Genomic DNA, 19,366 nt, shown 5'->3' with positions numbered 1-19,366 from the left:
AATGTGGTACTGCATTCTTATTCAAGAGTTGAGGAAACTGAGTTTCAAAGAACCCACATAACTAGTCCATGGTCTCAGGTCTATTAAGACATGGAGACAAACTCTGATTCCAAATGCACAGGACTCCAAGGCATGGCTCTTTGCATAATAATAAAGAGTGAATCAAGTCTCAGATATAATCAGATATAAGGTTGGGTTTTGGAGAAAAACAAACTAGGCAGATGAGTGTGGAGGGACAGGAATGTGAGGAATGACTAAAATAACAAAGGAGTCAAAGGGAAGAAAGATCACTGACATTCATGCCCACTACATGCTAGATACTTTACCAGGCTCTTGGTATGTGTCTTTTCAATAATTCTGTCTAATGAACCTGTGAAGAATGTTTTATTATCATCATGTTTTGAGAAAAAGACTCAGAGTGGTTGAGTAAACTGCCCAGGTCACACATTTAGTATGTGATTCAGATGGAAATTAAAACCACGTGTGTCTGACTTGAAAACACTGATAGGAAATTAAACTCTGTGCTCACTAGCATCCTGACCACAGTCCCCTAAACAACTCTTGCCTAGAGATTCAGCTAATCTAACTAAGGAAAACACTGAGAAAGCACCTCCTCTCAGGAGTGCCTGGGAGGTGATATGGGAGGTGAGGAAGTTATAGAAAGAGCAGGACAAGGCAGCCCAAGACATAAATTTGGTATAATACAAAGCACGAGATGTTCAGAGTTGGAAAGCTGGTGTTAGGTTTGCACCTTGAGCAATGTATGGGCTAGGGAACCAATGGCATGAGTAAAGGGAAGGGGACGCTCTTTTCTCTTGTCAGGACAGAGTATGTCAAAGCATCCATACAAAATTTGCGTGAAAACATCTTGATTTTGCACAACTGCACGCCATTGTAAACTGCATCAAATTTATCAGTTATTTATAGACTATCAGAGGCATACAATGACATGACAGATGCGAAACCCTTTGAAATGTTATACACAATAAAAAGAGGGATTTATTTAGTGAATTTTGAATGCTTACACCCTAAGAAGCATCATTTTCCAGGCCACATTTAATTGCATAACTACCTAGCACTATAGAGTGGCGTAAACCAGAGTAAGGGTGCCTACTAGCGATTATTGAATCTTTTTTTAAAATGGGGAAAACAGTGTTAAGTATACTGATGGCAGTTTAAATATATTTTTACATTAAGGGAGTAAAATGCTTTATTAGAAGTTTGACTTACATAAAAGTAATTAGATCTTATTTTGAGGACTTTTTAAATTTGGTGGCATAGTTCTTGAAAGGATATAAGTCTGTACAATAGTACAAAGGAATGTCTTGTCATAACTAGAGAGAAAAGAGGCTCGAGCTTTGTTCAAGCTATTCATTACTTAGAAAGACCTTGTCTACCCTGATTTCTGATTCATCCCTTACTATATCTAAAGGTTACAAACACAAATGCCTATTACTGGCAAGCACTGTTCGAAATTTTTTCTAGAAAGTTGTCAACATTTAGATATTGGTGTATTCCACCAGAAAGCAGGAAGATCTGGCAGAGTTTAATTCTGACAGAACAGTCTATTAAAACTAATGGCAGCTATCTCCTTTGGAGAAAGATGGCATCTCCACGTAGCTGCTTCACTTATCAGTGTATGCACAGAGCAACAGATTAATACATAGCTTTTTTAAATTTTTTGAAAAATTTTTTTAAAAACAAATTTTAAAAAAAAATTTAAAAAAGATTTATTTTATGCATACAAGAACAGGGGTACAGAGGTGTGGGGGTGAGAGGATTCACCAGAGAGAGAGTGGGGAACAAAACAGGCAGATTGAAATACACTGCTGAGGGGAGCAGCAGGCAAGACAGGAGAGGTCTGCGCCATGGGGGTAGCTCCCTGGCTGGGGATCAAATTCTTGCTGTAGTGGCTGCGGATTGCTTCATAGGTTGCATCTTAACCCCTTGCGCCACCAGGGAGGCCGTAATACACAGCTTTTTATCTTTTCTATTTTTGCTTTTATAGCCTTTTCCTACTAACTTAAGAATCAGAGAGCAGGACTAGTCTTAAAACATTTTTGGTCCTGCTCATTCATTTCCACCATCAAGATGTCAGACCCATAGAATGTGTTCATTAAAAAATGTGTTGAATAATGTCTCAGCAATGATGTTCATGTCTGATGTTCAAAAGAACAGCCAATTCAAGATAAGTGCCTCACACCACATTATACTCTACAGCAGTAATTCATATGGGAAGAGCAGGGAAGAACCTGTGCCCCATCATTGAGGCTCACGACTGTGGTGAGTTCCCCATAATAATGGAGATGTGTCGTTTTTCGTAGCTATGCTGGTATCTAAAAAAGGCAGAACACCACTTATTTACAGGAAGCTAGAAAATGTGTTAAAATACATGACTGAACGTTTCTCAGTGATGTTTTCCCTCTCTCTACCACAAATATGGAATGTGAAAATCTGATGGTGGCAGGAAGAAGCAATGGTGTGCTAGGTGGCCTCGGGCAACAAGGTCAGGCTTTTCTGTCCACACCCAACTGCGTCAGAGCTCCTGACCAAAGGGTCCCATTTTAAGTCTTTTGATAAGAGGTCACTCCATGTGAACTTCCTAAATTATACATCTTTATAATCCCATAGTGCTTTATTTAAACACACAAATTACAACATGTAGGATGACAATTATAAAGAGAATTGCAGATGCAGAAAAGTTTCTCAAGGTCATTGGGCCCATCGTTTTACTTCCGAAGGTTATAGAGAATCAATCCAAGGTAGTTTTACTCTCTCCTAGGAAGAGTTATTTTTATAACTATGGTAGGTGACCAAATTAGCTAGACTTAATCATGGCAATCATGTTTCAATATACACAAATATGAAATCATTGTTGTATGCCTGAAACTAATACAATGTTATATGTCAATCATAGCTCAATTAAAAATAAACAATCCAAGAAGAACTACTTTATAGGCATATCTTACTCTATTGCACTTTCGTTTATTGAACTTATAGATGTTTCAGTTTTTTACAAGACCCAAAATGATTATGACTCACTGCAGGCTCAGATAATAGTCAGAATTTTTCAGAAATAAAGTATTTTTAATTTAAGGTATGTGCATTGTTTTTTAGACATGATTCTATTACATGCTTAATAGGCTACAGTATAGTATAAATAAAACTTTTACATGCACTGGGAAACCAAAAAAACTTATGACTTTCTTTATTGCAATATTCAATTTTTTCAGTGGTCTCAAAGTACACTCACAATATCTCTTAGCTGTACCTGTATTTGGTCTCTAAAATGCTGAAAAAGTGGATGTGAAAATTCTCTTATGATATCAACCTTTACATTACTAAATGCCAAAGAAATTTAATTTTCAAGTGAATGCCAACGGAAATCTTACTTGACTGCCAATGCTTGAAATGAGTGCTATTGTTTGGGAATTGTGTTATTTGACAATGACTATTAAAAGTAGGCATGGGATTGGGATATTAGAATATTAAAATTGCAGGTATCAGAAAATACTTTTTTTCCTCCATGATTTAAAATGTCTTAAGGGTGATACAATTCTGGGAGAATTAGTAAGTTTGTCAGGTAAAACTCTGGTTCTGGCCTTTTTTTTTTTTGCTAAATTCCACTGATTTCAATGATTTGTAACTGCTTGAGAAAATTATACCACGGATCTACCTTAAGGCACTTCATTATGTTTAAATAAAATAATGCTGCATCATTATAAGTTGAAATTCTGGAATCCCAGGCAAAAATTTCAGAAAGTTTCATTGCTGGTAGAATCTATAATAGTGTACAAAATAAGTCTGTTTTGGAGAGTGATGAAAATATCCATTTACTATTTCACAAATATTTAGGGAGCGCTTGCTGAGTGCCAGATGCCATTTTCAGCTCTAAGAGTGTGAAAGAAGGAAATCAAGCCTTACCTGCTGCCCATCACCTGTCAGGAATTATAGTAGCTACTTTCTCATGTGCTATCTCATAGACACTAAGCAAAAATCCTTCCAGGTGGGTGCTGTTGTTCCATTCCATAGATTACCACAGTTCAAGAGAGGTTAATGATTTGCTCAAGGTCACTGACTCAGTTAAGCAGAGTGGAAGAACAAAATAGAGACCAGCAGAGCAAATGAAATATGAAAACAAAAAAGCTGCATCTTCCACAGGCCAGGGAAAAAACGCAGTAGTTTGTTGAGGGAAGAAAGGGGAGGGGTCTTAAGAGCTAGAAAGGAGAAGTTGGCTCTGCTGTTTAGGAACAGGGGCCTAGCCCGGTCTGGGCAGGGCTGGTGAAAACAAGCTTCATGGACTTTTGGTGGGAGTATTCACGTAGCTCCAGCAAGGCATGATGGGAGGGAGAGTGCACTCCAATCTCGGGGACATTTATGAACACCCCCTGGTTAGAACCTGGTTAGAACATTTATGAACACCCCCTGGTTAGTGATGAAATACAACAGCTAGTTTTGCTGTCTGCTAGGCAAGGGCTGAGACAAGTGGAAAATTCTCCTTTATATTAGTTTAGGCAAGTTGCTTGGAAATTCCCATATAAAGCATACATTTATTTTTATTGTTTCAAGATGAAGTGACTGAGATAAATAAAAATATTAACATGAAAGTAAGTGGACAAAATTCTGAAGGGAAAAAAAAAAGTTATCTGGAAAAAAAGCTGACTGTGGCACAGGCAAGAAATTCTTCAGACAGGTGCACAAAGACATGGAAAGTAGAAGAGAGGTTGTTATCTCACACTCTATAGCTCCTGGCATTAAAATAATTGAATGAAATAGTGATAAGGTGTCAACATATTACCATACAACTGCTGACAAGTAAGTCAAATACCCTTGCAAACTTTATGTAAATTACATTAGCACCTGAATTTTTTCCCCCAGAGAAATGTAGTTATGATGGTAACTATCTACACAGGCAAAATGATGGGAAATCAAGATTTTATGGATTACTAAAGTCCTCCTAAACAAAAGACTTTCTGAAAGCTTTTCTGGTTTGAATCATAAACCTAATACAGAGATAAAAGAACTTGGAAATAGATGAAGGACCTCCATTCTCTGCATTCGTATGCATTTTAATCTCTCTGCATAAGCAGTTTTTACTTCCCAGGAGGAGGGAGCGGGAGTCAATATCAAGAGGGAACAGTCACTGTTTCTGCTCCCAGGGTTTACCCCTCACGCCATCTTGTCATTTTCTTTTCTTTTCTTTTTTTTTTTTTTTAAGATTTATATGCATACAAGAACTGGGATACAGGTCAGAGGTGTGTGAGTGGAGAGAGGATTCACCAGAGACAGAGAGGGGAACAGAACAGGCAGATTGACTGAAATACACTGCTGAGGAGAGCAGTGTAGTCAGGAGAGGTCTGTCAGGACTAGTCAGGAGAGGTCTGCTGGGCCATGTGGTTCACCTCCCTGCCCAGGGATCGAATTCATGCTGCAGTGGCTGCGGCCTGCTTCATAGTGCTGTGTCTTAACCCCTTGTGCCACCAGGGAGGCTCCCTGTCAGAGTTTCTTTTAATACTTTTTAAAAATTCTGATTTCAGAATTATGAATGAGCTGGAAGGTTCATTCTTTGGTGCAAAATGGTAGTTTTACTTCAGAAACTAAAATGATTGAAATTGTATCACAACTTATTTTTTCATCATAAAATGAGGCATAATCTTTTAGGAAAAAGTGCAGCAAATACAATTCAACTAAATGTAATTCAACAAATACTTTCTGAAGAGTCTTTTGGATCATAGACTCAGTTACTGACCTCATAGAGTTTTTAATCTAATATCTTTTTTTTTTTTTTGTGGGACCCTCGCCGGCGGCCAGGGAACGAACCGGTGCTACAGAGGTTGCGGGCAGCCTCGCAGCCCAGCGCTCAACTGCTGCGCCACCAGGGGAGGCCCTAATCTAAGATCTTTTTAAAGGCCACACTTCAAAATAATTGAAACTGGGTAATATAAAAACCATTACATCAGTAGCTGTGAAAGAGGTGATTTTGGGAGAATGAGGCTGCATAGGCCTTTTATGATCTCAGAGAGTAGCAAAGCTTAAGAAGGATGATTTTTCTCCTGAAATCGGAAATGTAATTTTTATTCTAATGTTTGTTATTTCCTATTCTTTTCATGGAATTCAGTTACAGATCTAGAAAGAGAAGTGTATTTTCCTAACCCTTCCAAGTTCTCTAGGGTGACAAAGGGTATAATAGTTATCTATTTACATCTTCAGTTCTACATTCTTTCTCCAAGCTCCAATTTCTCCTTACAAAAAATGAAAATGTTACCACGCAGACAAGATCAAAGTCATTCTATCTTAGTATGACCTATTATTCTATTTTGGAGGAAACCTAAAATAGGTAATAAAGAAATGGCAACATTTGGTCAGTAATATGGTGACAGTTTCCAAACGCTTGACTATTTTATATCACATCATTTTGGCATTTCCTAAAGAGATATAGTCTTTAAGATAAATTTACAAATAAACTCAATACAGCAAAGAGAGTATTGTCATGTGCTTTAGAAAGATAAGATTTGGAAATGAGAGCCTATTGATTCAAATCTTGGCTCTCCCATATGGAACAGGGTGACTTTGGGCAGATTACACAAATATTCTGTGCTAACCTTTAGCACATTCAACTTCTGGACAAAACAGTTAATGGGTTTGTCATTAATGGAATAAGTCTATATCAGAGGTCAACAAACTTCCTGTAAGGACTAAACAGTCAATATTTTAGGTTTTTTTTTGGTCAATCTATCACAATACCTCAACTCTGCTATTACTGAAAAATAAAAGTTAGGCATTGGTGATACATAATGGGCGTGACACAAATGTACTGCAATTAATTTATTTAAAAAAAGGCTGCTGTGGATCTGTCCAGCCAGAAGAACTTTGACAGCACTTAGTATCTTGCCTTTTTTTTTTTTTTTTTGGCATAGTGCTAATAGAAACTTGCCATTCAGAGCTTCATCACTGCTACTACTGGGGTATTGATAACTTCATTTCTCTAAAATGTAATAAACTTATGATTAGTCAGGAAGAATATTAAAATGAATTCCATAAAATATTGTGTTCATTCACACGAAATGACAGGAATAGCAAATATAAAGCTAAGGGTAAATCATGAGCCTATTAACAACAGTTAATGCCCAGCAGGAAATGGGACTGGTTTCAGTTCTACATTTTCTGCAGATTACCCATGTGTCACCTGGCCATAAGTTTTTAAGAAGAGCATGTAAAAAAAGGAATGGCAGTTAATACTAACCCAATCCCTGGTGCAACTTTCCTCCTGTGAAATCAGTGTCACTCTTTCAATAACTAACATATACTAGTTTTGCAGGTGGGAATAAATGGATGAATAATGTGGGAATATAATTAACAAAGTGTGCTTTAACTGCCAATAAAAATGTTAAAAGTGGTCTCCACAGTTATGTCCAGATTCAGCCATCTGTTAGTTTGCTTAAACAGCAGAATGATTCCATGAAACAATTATTTCAAAGATTCAAACATGCCATGGTTAAACTAGACAGCTTCGTTCTCTGCTGGAGACAGAGGGTCAAGCTTCGTTATGCTCATGAAAGCTGGTTCCTGAGATTGGCAGGATGTTCTTAGAGACCCTCTGGCTCCAGCAGAGATCACTTGACTCAAGGAAGTGGCTGGTGCAAGAGGCTTTCTTGAACCTCTGTCCCTTCCTTTTATCTAGGCAGTCAGCCTAATTTTCATTCTTGTTGCCCAGATTGTATATTTGGACTACTTTTTTTTTTTTTTAAATAACTTGGCTATTCACATTGAGTCTCCAAGATTCTAACTTTAATATTAAAATGTGCTTCACTTTGTAAAGTGGAGCCTTATCTTTACCCAACTAATTGAGCCATATCCTTTGTCTATTCTAAAATCAGATTACAGGTGACTGGATATCTAATAAGCTGTGGCTAAGCAGTTAGCCTTGTTGGTTCTACCCAGTAACTTGGTAACACCTGCTTGTTAAAAAGTGAAGAAAGACAACAGACAGACAAAGGGAGAAAGAGAGAGAGGCACAGTATACAGAGCTTGGCTTCTCAAGTCACATGAATCTGGGTTTGAAAATTGGACTAACAATTTTCTTCATGTGGTTTTGGGGAAGATTATAAGATGCAAGCTGACAGAGTAGCTCAGTGCCTAACACAGAACAAGTATATAATGAATGCAAGCATTTGGTAATGCTATCATTATTTCTAGCAGACCTTAGAGATTCGAAGAAAGTGAAGTTGGCAAGGGTGTACTTGTTCAGTTAACCTTGTGTACTGACTTGCAAACTAAGAGATTCAGGGAGAAGGTCCAGTGCACAAGTGTTTTATGAGTGTCTACAGATACCAACTAGCCTAGATATAGGAATAAAAAAATGAGTATGACAAGACCCTGTACTCTCAGAATTTAAGGTTGAGACTGGGCTGGATACAAAATATCAAAACAGAAGCAGGCATGGGCTGCAATAGGAGAACAGAACACTTGATTGTGCCTGGAACCCAAAAAAAAAAGGTGTCCTGAGGTGAATCTTGGTAACTAAACAGCTGGGAGGTGAAGACCATGTACTAAGCCACAGAAATATGAAGCAGAAGAGTATAAAGGCAGTTCAATCCAAGTGCAGCTTAAAACACAAATGGAGGGGTGAGAAGAGAAACTGAGTGATCAGCCTTTAAAGCACCCATTACTAAAATCCAAATCCTGTGTCATAGGAACTGAAGACTCTTAACCTGAACTCTGCTCAACATGCTTTTGGGGGAATCTCATTGATTAAAATACTGAAACTAATTTTCACAAGTCACAAGAAATCAATTTCATTATATATTGAAAAAAAAAAAAACAGTTGATATTGATACAGTTATTGCACCTGATTTTTTTTTTTTGGAGACTCAGAAACCTGGCTCAGTAAAAAGAGCTTCTATCCTGATTCCTTTTAACCTGAAATGATAAGCAATTACTGACCTGTGTGAGTGTTGGTCCTGATCAAGACTTCAGTATCTTAGAAGACGGGAAGTGTTCTACAGGTAATGGGATGCTACCCACCCTAGTTTTATGTGAACTTAATATAAAGTGCCTTGTTTTCATGAGCTGCTTCCTGTGTCTCCTCTGTGTCCATGACCTACTTCCCTCTGGCATAACAGGTGGTCAGAACCCTAAGTGTGATCTGGCAACATACTCTGAGTGGGGGAAAAACTAATCTCATAGAAGCTCAGAAAAGGCCTCTCCGGTGGCACAGTGGGTTGAGCACAGCGTTGTGAATCTGTCCACAGCCTCTGCAGCGCGGGTTCGATTCCTGGCCAGCCAGGGAGAGTCCCACATGGCGCGACAGACCTCTCCTGTCTCTCCCACTACTCCCCTCAGTAGTGTCTTCGGTCCATCTGCTCATTCTGCTCCCCGCTCTGACTCCGCTGAATTCTCTCACCCTCCCGCACCTCTGACTGTACCCCAGTTCTTGTATAACTAATCTTTTTTTTTTAAAAAAAAAAAAAGCTCAGAAAAGATTCTCTAAATTCAAGTACCTAACCAGATGAGAAGACTTTTATCTGGTCACTTTTTCTTCATCTGAGACAGGAGTGGAGGTGACATATTCCAGGCCTGACACATTAAACTTTCCTACATATCATCTCCTTGCTTTTCTGTCATGTAGTGATAACTTTTATGTGTGGCTATGATGACCTTGGAAGCCACATCACGAAAAAGGGGTAGCCACAGGAACTCTGGGTCTCTGAATGACTGTACGGAGTGGAGCAGACCTCCTCTCCTAGTCTCAAACTCTTATGGCCTGAAATTCAGTTACTGCTACATAAGCAAGAAAAATATTTCAACTAGGATTAGGTCACTGAAATCTTAGTTACAAATGTTATCCTAGTTTAACTAAAATATCCGGTTAAATGAATTTGTAGCTAATCCACTTTTTTACAACCAGAACACTAAGGTACTTGTTACATGGAGAAATCTGTTTTTGTTAACCCAAAGTCTAGAAATTACTCTGTAATTTAATCAGAGTTTGTAAAAAATTAGGGATCTATAAAGGACAGGCTGATAACATAAATCAATAAAGCTGGGTTGGTATAAAAAAAAGGAAGAAAAACTACTGGAGCATGTTTTTTTCTGCATAAAGAGGAAGTCTCTATTTAGTTTCCAACAATTATTGTCATGTCAGAATGAAGGCCACATTTTTAGATCTTTCTATCTTAAGAGGATTGGGTGATTCAAAATTTATGTGAATTTTCTTCAATTTTTAAACTCAGCCAGTGAAATAAAACACAGTCTTGGGCTTTTGTGAACAGACACCCTGAACTGTGACTTTAAAGTGACACAGAATGCAGCTTTCAGACATGCCCCAACCCCCCAAACTATCAGGATTGGTATCCTGTACTTTCTCTGAGAGTTCAGAACCATATCTGATGCATAAGAAACTAGCCTTGAGCAAGTCTCTGAAACTTAAGAAATGAAATTTGGGGATTCAGATCAAGTCCTCCCAGTCCTGGGACATGAAATCTACTGGGCCCACAGGTGCTGTGCCTTGTCAGAGAGATGGAGAGGGGAAAATAGAGCTAGCGATGATACTGCGCTCAGGGCAGACTGATTATGGGTGGCCACGCCTGGAATACAGCAGATCATAAAGGCCAAGAACCCCAGACTGATCAAGCAGAAATTGATGTGGGGTCCTCAGTAGCCTTCTGCCATAACCCGCTCTGACCAGTGTCAGATTACTCTCTGAAGAGCTGACTCTGCCTGAGGAGATGACAAACCCTGCCCTTTCAAGGCTCTCTGCTCCACTGAACCTACCAGCCAGGTCCGAAGGACCCAGGACCCACTGACTGTCATTTATAAAACCCCTTAACAGGAAAAACAGCACTTTCTCTCCTATTTCCAAAATTCCCACCACAATTCTAGGCCCTCAGAGTGGAAAATTTTACAAGTGAAAATTTAAAAGTAGAAGAAGGGACTGAATATTCCAGAGCCTACTTCAAGGAAGGGACAATCTTGTAATGAATTCAAATAACACCCTAAAAGGGACTATTTTAATTACCTGAATGAGCCTGAGCTGTCTTAAGGATAGTAAAAAGATATCATTAAATAGCATCTTCTGTGGAGACAAGCGGACTGGGTTTTAATCCCCACTTTACTACTTTCTAATGGTTTGTGCTTACTTTGCTATACTGTGGAGAGATCAAATAAAATAATGTATATAAAGCATTTAGTACCCTGTGTAACACTTAGGATCACCATACATAGCCCTTGCTACTTTTATGGACAATGAGGTTGCCAAGTATCAAGTGATTTAGATAGAAGTTGCTTAAAGTGAGTCATCAGTGAGTGAGATAAACATGATACACACACCACAAGTGTTTAACATACAAGCAAACTATAATTAAGTCTAAGCTTTAAAATGTAGGAATCTAACAGTTTCTGTTTTGTCTCCTAAGGCTAAAATGGGATAGTTCCAGGAAAAATGAGCTATTGGCTATTTTATACATTCAGCCTGCTTTTATTACTGATGCTGAGATAGAAGACAGTGGATGCAAAGATCATTAAAAGCGATCCAGTATCTGCAACCAGCCCCATTGGCCAAAAGGGCACTGAAGGATACTTACTAATGAGGGTAATTAAACAAAACTTGATAACCACCAAAAGCCCTGCTGATTACAGCAGCAAAGCAGATAAAAGGAATGTCATCCTCTGAAAAGAGACTGGACATTATACTAAAACTGTCCAACAGTCAATGGTGAGGAAATACTGCCTCTGTCGGGAACACATCCACATGCATTTCAAATACGGGCCCAACTTACTTTCCTTTCAACCTAAGCCAAAGCAGAATATGTACAGGCACTGATAGGTGTCTACTCTGCACAAAACAAGAAAAAGATACAGAGGTGTTCTGTTTTTTCCTAAGGCACCTCTTAGCTGTTTTGTTAAACTGGTACCCTGTGCCTTAGCATAGGATATAAACAGACATGCACATCAACTGCAGGGAAAAGAAAGGCTACCCTAGCAGAGGACTGCTTTGCTTAACAACTTTCTAATCAGTCCCTTAAGAAGGATCCTTTCTCTTGGCCAAGCAGCTGTGGGTGGGATAGGCTTTGTGGGACAGCAGCTATAAACTTTGCCTTTGGCTATAATCACGGCAGAGTAGGCCTCCACCAACTGTTCAAACTGACCTCAGAGACACAGCCATCCTTTGAAGCTGACAATTTTGGGGAGACTGTTCACCTGAGACATCACACAAGCCACTGACTGATCATCACAAGTGTAGCAACACAGTTGGCATCTACATCTGGAAGTAACACGCCTGCTTTGTAAAATGCCAGTTATGCTGACCCGGCAATTCCACTACTAGGGATCTACCCAAAGGACACAAAAACATTGATTCAAAAAAACACCTGTACACCTATGTTTATTGCAGCACTATTTACAATAGGTAAAACCTGGAAACAACCAAAATGCCCCAAAATAGATGACTGAATGAAAAAGGTGTGGCATATATACACAATGGAATATTATTCAGCAATCAGAAAAGATGCCATTTGCAGCAACGTGGATGGAGCTAGAAGGAATTATGCCCAGTGAAATAAGCCAGAAGGAAAAAGAAAAATATCAGATGGCTTCACTTATAGCAGGAATATAGGGGAATCAAATAGACATCAGTTAAAAATATAATAACAGTACAAAACACAACAAAGTAAAAATGGACAATTATATATCACAGACATACTGCAGGGGAGGAGGCGGGAGAGGGATCAGAGGGAGGGCGGGAGGAGCACAGGGGACTGAGATGATGGTGCACAGGTGCACTGGTGAAGTGAACTCTATAGGGACTACACCTGAGGGGTTGGGGAAGCAAATATTCTTTAAAAATGAAAATGATGTGAAAAAATAAATAAATCAGTGTATTTTGATACACTGGTATGAACAATGAAAAATTGAAATAAAAGTGCCATTTAAAATAAAAAAAAAATGCCAGTTATGTATAATACAAACCAACTGAAATTTGTCTAGAATGCAATGTGCACCTATCCCTTACCCAAGGCCCGCTCTTGTAAAGAGATAGTATCTTCAAAGAAAGTAATAGAAAAGTAGGAACCATTTTATTGCCAAAAAGACTTAATGCACGCTACAAAGAAATGGGATTTCTTACAGGGAGCCACATATGAATTATGGAAATAGGATACAGCACATTTCACAAAACAGAACTTCTCAGGAACTGACCATGACTTTGACATTTAAAGCTATAGTATATTATTTAAAGAAATGGAGAAGCATTTGATTAAAATCACTTAGAAAGTAGAATGTTAAATAACTTGCTTATTTTTTAAGGAAACAAAAAATAGTAAAATCCACCAAAAACTTAGAAAAAATCTTCAAGTAAGTTAGGGAATTTATCTAGACAGAAATGAAGACATATTACAAATAGTGTGGTATTAGTCCAAGAATCAGCAAATGAACAAGTAGTACAGTGGAGAATCAGAAGTAAACTCATTGACCCACACATGTATAAGCACCTGCTTTATGTCAAATGAGCTGCTGCAGTGCAGCAGGGAAGGGTTATCTTTTTAGTAAAGACCGCTGGATAGCCAGAGAGGAAGAAAACAACAAAGATTTCTGACCCATGCCTCCACCAGATGAATAAACCATTACAGCTATAGATCACTGACTTAATGTGATAGGTAAAACTATGAAGCTCCAAGAAGACAATACAAAGAAAAAAATTTGGCGGGGGGGAAAAGGGGAGTTACTACTCTAAGGTAGACAGAGTTTTCTTAAATGCAAATGGAAAAAATTGACAAATTGGACTTCATTAAAATTAAAGACTTCTTCATCATAAACCAGCATTAAGAAAATAAAAAAATCAAGTTATAGAATGGGAGATGATATTTACAGTAACATTTATCTGACAAAGAAATAATATCCATAATATAAAATAATCTCCTACAACTCAATAAGAAAAAGACAGACAACCCAATAGAAAAGCAGAGAGATAACCAGCCGAACAGAAACTTCTTGAGGCAGATACCAAAATGCTAACTCAGTAAAAAAGTCACAATTAAACCACAGAGATACACCATCAGTGCAGCTAAAACTTTTTAAAAAAGATTTATTTATTTATACATACAAGAGCTGGGGCACAGGCCAGAGATGCAGTGGATGAGAGGATCCACCAGAGACAGAATGGGGAACAGAACAGGCAGACTGACTGAAATACACTGCTGAGGGGAGCAGCAGGTGATTCATGAGAGATCTGCTGCACCATGTGGATAGCTCCATGGCTGGCCGGAGATTGAACTGGTGTTGCAGAGCCTGCGAATTGCTTCATAGTGCAGTGCTTAACCCCTTGGACCACCAGGGAGGCCCAGTGTAGTTAAAACTTTTAAGAGTGAAAAAAACAGGTGCTAGTGAAGATGTAGGAAAGCTGGGGTGTCATGCAGGGCTGTAGTGAGGGGATGCAGAATATGGTACTGTCACTCTGGATAACGGGTGAGCTGGACTACAGCTGCACATATGCTCATCCTATGATCTAGAAATCAGTCCCTGTGCAAATGTCGATGACAATGCACCAAGACATAGGCATATGCATGTTCATAGAAGTTTTATGCTTAAAAATTCAAATGGATATACTTAAGTGTCCAAATGTAGTAGAATGGATAAACAAAATGTGGTTACTTACAATGGAATACTATTCAGCAGTCACAAAATAAAGTCCTTCTATATTAAGCATGGATGAATCTCACAGGTATAATGCTGAGTAAAGAAGCCAGAGGCAAAAAGTTCCTGCTGCATGATAGCCATTTGCATCATATAATCAAGAGTGGTTGTGCTAATCTATAATAATAGAAATAAAAACGTCTGGTGACCTTTGGCAGAGGCCAAGAGCATGGAGGGTAAGAGACGCATCTAGGGTGCTGGAAATATTTGTTGATATGAATGGTGTTACTCTTTAACCTGTGGAAACCTTCTGCTTCTGGTTGGAATATAAAGTCATGAGGCTATTATTCACATTCTAACATCCAAGAACAAACCAGAGAAATTACCAAATCACAGATGTTTGAAACCATAAGATAGCTGAGAACATATGGTCCTAACTGAACAAAAATAAAGAAACCGACAAACCTTTCCTAGGAGAAAGAAGACTAGTGACTGCTTTTATCTCCAAAGGGGGGGGGTGGGAGAAAAAAAAACCTGTCATTAAATAGCAAAAGGATTACTCATCCAGACTGTGAGGGAAACTGTAGTAGCCACGAGTGGACAGGTCGGATAGAGCCCCATGCCACCTGAGTCTGCACCCACCACTGTCTTGCCATCAGCTCTTCGCCCAGCACACCCACCAGAAATGCTAACGAGGAAGTTTGGATTTAACAAATTCCAATGAAAGGATAGGGGTGGAAAGCAAAAGAAAACTCATTTGGACATTATTGTAGGAAAGTGATGACTCTGATCTAAGTTAAGGCAGTGGCCTTGGTGATAGAGATAAATAAATGGATTTTATAAGCTATTTTCCAGGTAAAAAACCCATTATGCAATTTTGTCACACATTTATATAATGAGAACTACAAATGGATATCATAACAAAGGATCAGAAGTGGGTGGAGGCTCTTGATATAGACTAAAATGCCATACAAGAACTAAGAGGCTACAAAAAGATACCACAAGAAGATCAGTATTAAACAGAGAAATTAGTACCAGAAAACAATATAGAGAAGGCTCCAGAAAAATCTTTGGACTATTGGTGAAACGGGTAAGAAACAACACCTTCATGCTGAAGATATATCTGGGGCAAAGAAAAATCCAGAGGTTAGGAAAAGAAAAGGTTGAATATTTATGAGGTTGATTTTAATAAATCACAATCAGTAAGTTTTACCATTTGAACTTAAGCATCAATCTAAATGGGTAAATTCAATAAAGTAAGTCTCCTAAAATAACAACACTAATAACTCCATCAAACAATTTCTTAAAGGGATTGTTGGGGAGGAGAGAGAAAGAACCACATTAGGTGACAAGGAATTTCCTGGATGCTGAGGGCTATCTTGGTTCCTGCCTATGGGACTCCGATCTTGTGTAGCATCCAGGCTCTGCAGCTATTACTATTTTTACAGAAGATTCATTAAAAGGTGGGTGTAGGTTTATGTCTAGAAAATCATGCACAATGTCATGAAAAATAAAATGCCAAAAGTAGAAGATTTGTAAGAGAATATGATCAATATACATTTGCTGATCTTAAACATAGCTCAGGAAAGTGAAAAGATAGATTAATTAGGATTAAGCCAAACATGAATTTTAATATCCAAAGACATTCCTAAGCACAAAACCCTGGGGCATATTTAGAGAGCCACTTTAATTAGCCAGTTTTCAAAACAGCTTTACACACAAGTCAAGTTTTCAACAGACTTTAAATATGCATCTCTACTAAAGGAGAGACTTGAGTTATTTTAAATCAAGCATGAAATCTGTAATCATAAGACGTGGGTGTGACAATGGGCTGTGGTAAAGGATTACTGGTATTCTGGTGGTAGATGTGGTGTTCACACCTGAAGCTGTGTGAACCTTATATGCCTAAAATATATAATTTTCCGAGGTTACCGCAATAAAATCCGAGGTTACTGCAATAAAAAATAATGTAATAATTTAAAAAATGTTAGTTGTCCTCAAAGTAATTTTGTGTCTCCTATCATCAGTACCATTGTCTTGTAATTTGAAATCGAATCATTAATAAACATTACAACTATATCAAAAAAAAAAAAAGACAAGGCAGACTTGAGTTCTGGCTCTACCAATTACAAACTGAAAGCAAGCACGCAATTTGCTGCACATGGAAAAAGGAAAACTATGATGTCTTCCACAAGGGCTAACACAACAGTAGTAGTGAATGCGTCTGCAGAACAAAGAGAGATGTATTATTTCCATAAAGGAGAAAAGAAGGGAAAGAGAAAATATGGTCATGGAAATTTGTTTTTACTTAACAATATTATCACTAATGCCTACCTAAATAGTTAAAACTGAGTAAGTCTTAATATATAATAATAATCTCAGACCCAAGATTTCTGGATTCTTTTTCTGACTGCTACCCCTGAAATTTATGTTAGTGAGTGGAAAAGATATACCTATCAAATGTGTCTAAGAAAAACCTGTCATAGTGATTTTCCTGGATTACATTAATAGCTTCTAGATAATTTCAAGAAGAACTCTATCAGAATAGTTAGGACTGTGAGATAATTATCTATCATTTCCTAGTTGTATGAGTTTGTAGAATCCAACCATCTCTAAACTGTTTTCTATCATGGAAGGGATATATCCACAGTAAAACACCTCAGGTTTCTAAGATTAAATGTAACATTTAATATACTTAGCAGAATATGTGGTATGTAGTACCCCTATAAAAGTTAGCTATTATATAAAACATTTCTTCCTAGCATATAAAGATCTATAGCATAGAAAGACTTTCTATTATAGTCATTCTCATCCACCATTTATATACATATTGTATGGTGATACAGAAACTCAAGTAATTTTAAAGCCAGAAGGGAACTTCCAACATTCATTGAGTAAGTACTATGAGCCAGAGACACTAAGGAATAAAAGATGACCTAGATACTGTCTCTAATCTCAAATATTTCTCAGGAATATAAGACCCATGAGGGCATATATTTACTTGTTCTGCCTACCTGTAGATTACCAGTGATTAAAATAATCCCTGTAATGTTGAATTTGCTTGGTAAATGTTTGTAGGATGAAGTGTTTTCTGCCATATATAGAAATATCTAAATCCCAAGGTAGAAATTACTTGTATTTGGGACATCCTAGGAAGAAAAATATTTTTATGAGTACAAATAGAACTGAATTGGATTTAATTATTAGGCTCCTTGAAACAGTGATAATGATTTTCTTACAAAATAAATACAATAACATTTGGTACCTTGAGAAAAAATTCAAGAAACGTACAGCGCCCCTTGGGAAGAATTCACCAAGTGCTTGATAATATGGTAACAGAAATGAAACTTGATACTATTTTTTAACTGTATCTATTAACATTTCTTCTACCATTTAAACGATATGATCATAAAATTTCATTTTAAAGATTAAAAATATTGCTCACCTGGTCTTCTTCTCCTCCACCTTCTTCATCATATTTTAAAATATTATCTCTTACATCATCTTCTGGATCAATTAAAAGTTGCTTGGCCTGGCGCTCTTTATCCCGGCGCTTCATCCATACCACAAACATGAGAACGAGGACTGGGAAAGAAGAATAAAAAAAAATAAATTCCCTAATTTTTTAGACTTTACTATCTAATCACACTCTTCAATACTAATAATTTATGTTTATATAGGTCAAGAGTTTGCAGTGTGTCTTCCACTCTGTCATTTGTTTCTGGTCCCACACAAAGAGACAGGACAAAGTAGGGTCCAAGCATTGGGTTTCATGTGAAGACCTGGTACCCTGTGAACTTGCTGGGCAAACATCTGTCCTCAGTTTCATCATTACAAATGGGAACAATGATTAATTCTACCTTTCATTTTGACTTGCTAGAAGACAGGATATTCCTACTAGAATAGCACATAAATTGTAAAACAGCAAACTACAGTCAATTCAACTGCACTTGTTCTTTAATTGCTCTTGCATTCAGGCTGATCAGTCATCATTATATTCCCCAAATCAGAGAGGACGGCACTTCTTAAGGAGGGCAGCACTTGCCAAGATGACTTGAGTAGTAAACTGGAATTGGATCAGTAACTAGATCTTGAGGACATTTGATTCCTAAAGGCCGGTGTTTTCCTACTGCATTCTTGTGCATTCCTTTTTGTATTAAATTGCATAACTCAGGTAAGAAGGCTAAAGGGATAAGTTTGAGCACTGAAATAACATCAGGCTTTCATGTTTTACACTTTTGTGCCAGGCTTAGAACCATACATTTTTCAGGTGTTGATGTGAAAATCAGCACCAATTTATTTCCCTTCAAAATGCTACAGTCACTTCTTGATGCCATAATCCATCATATCTAGGTCTTTCTTGATAAGGTTGGCATATATACCACAGTTTAGTTGAAATTGAAACACATCCCTAAGTGCACATCTAGGAACGCATTCTCTCTAAAATCTGGGATATCAGTTTACATCCTGAAGCAAAAGATTTAATGACTCCTATTTGAGCACATTTTTATTATTGGCCATAAAAGTAAATATCCTCCTTTTAAAGCCAGATACATGATCTCATTTGCCATTGTTCCAGGTCTAAATCTAGCAAGTGGATTATTAGTATAGCATGTAGGTTTCAAATTATAGTCAAAGTAGTCTCCACACAGGAAGTAAAAAATGCTCAGGCTTCTATAGTAATTGCTTAGAATAAAGGGACAGAATTCTAAATTACCAGAACACTTGTAAATGGAGA

At 37.7% G+C, this 19,366-nt stretch overlaps 1 protein-coding gene across 1 annotated transcript in view; it reads right to left on the bottom strand.

Moving 5' to 3' along the window:
- The window catches only part of CDH2 (cadherin 2), a 224,676-nt gene that overhangs the window by 13,107 nt on the left and 192,203 nt on the right, over positions 1–19,366 (bottom strand). The window contains exon 14 of the mRNA XM_054694114.1: positions 18,074–18,213. Coding sequence (XP_054550089.1) covers positions 18,074–18,213 — 140 coding nt within the window. The remainder of the gene's footprint in view (positions 1–18,073; positions 18,214–19,366) is intronic.

Source organism: Talpa occidentalis, unplaced genomic scaffold, assembly GCF_014898055.3.
Source record: "Talpa occidentalis isolate TD23 unplaced genomic scaffold, MPIMG_talOcc4v2.1 talOcc4.13, whole genome shotgun sequence".
Classification (NCBI taxonomy): domain Eukaryota; kingdom Metazoa; phylum Chordata; class Mammalia; order Eulipotyphla; family Talpidae; genus Talpa; species Talpa occidentalis.
Note: the sequence above shows the minus strand (reverse complement) of the source record. Positions and strands in the feature narration are given on the sequence as shown.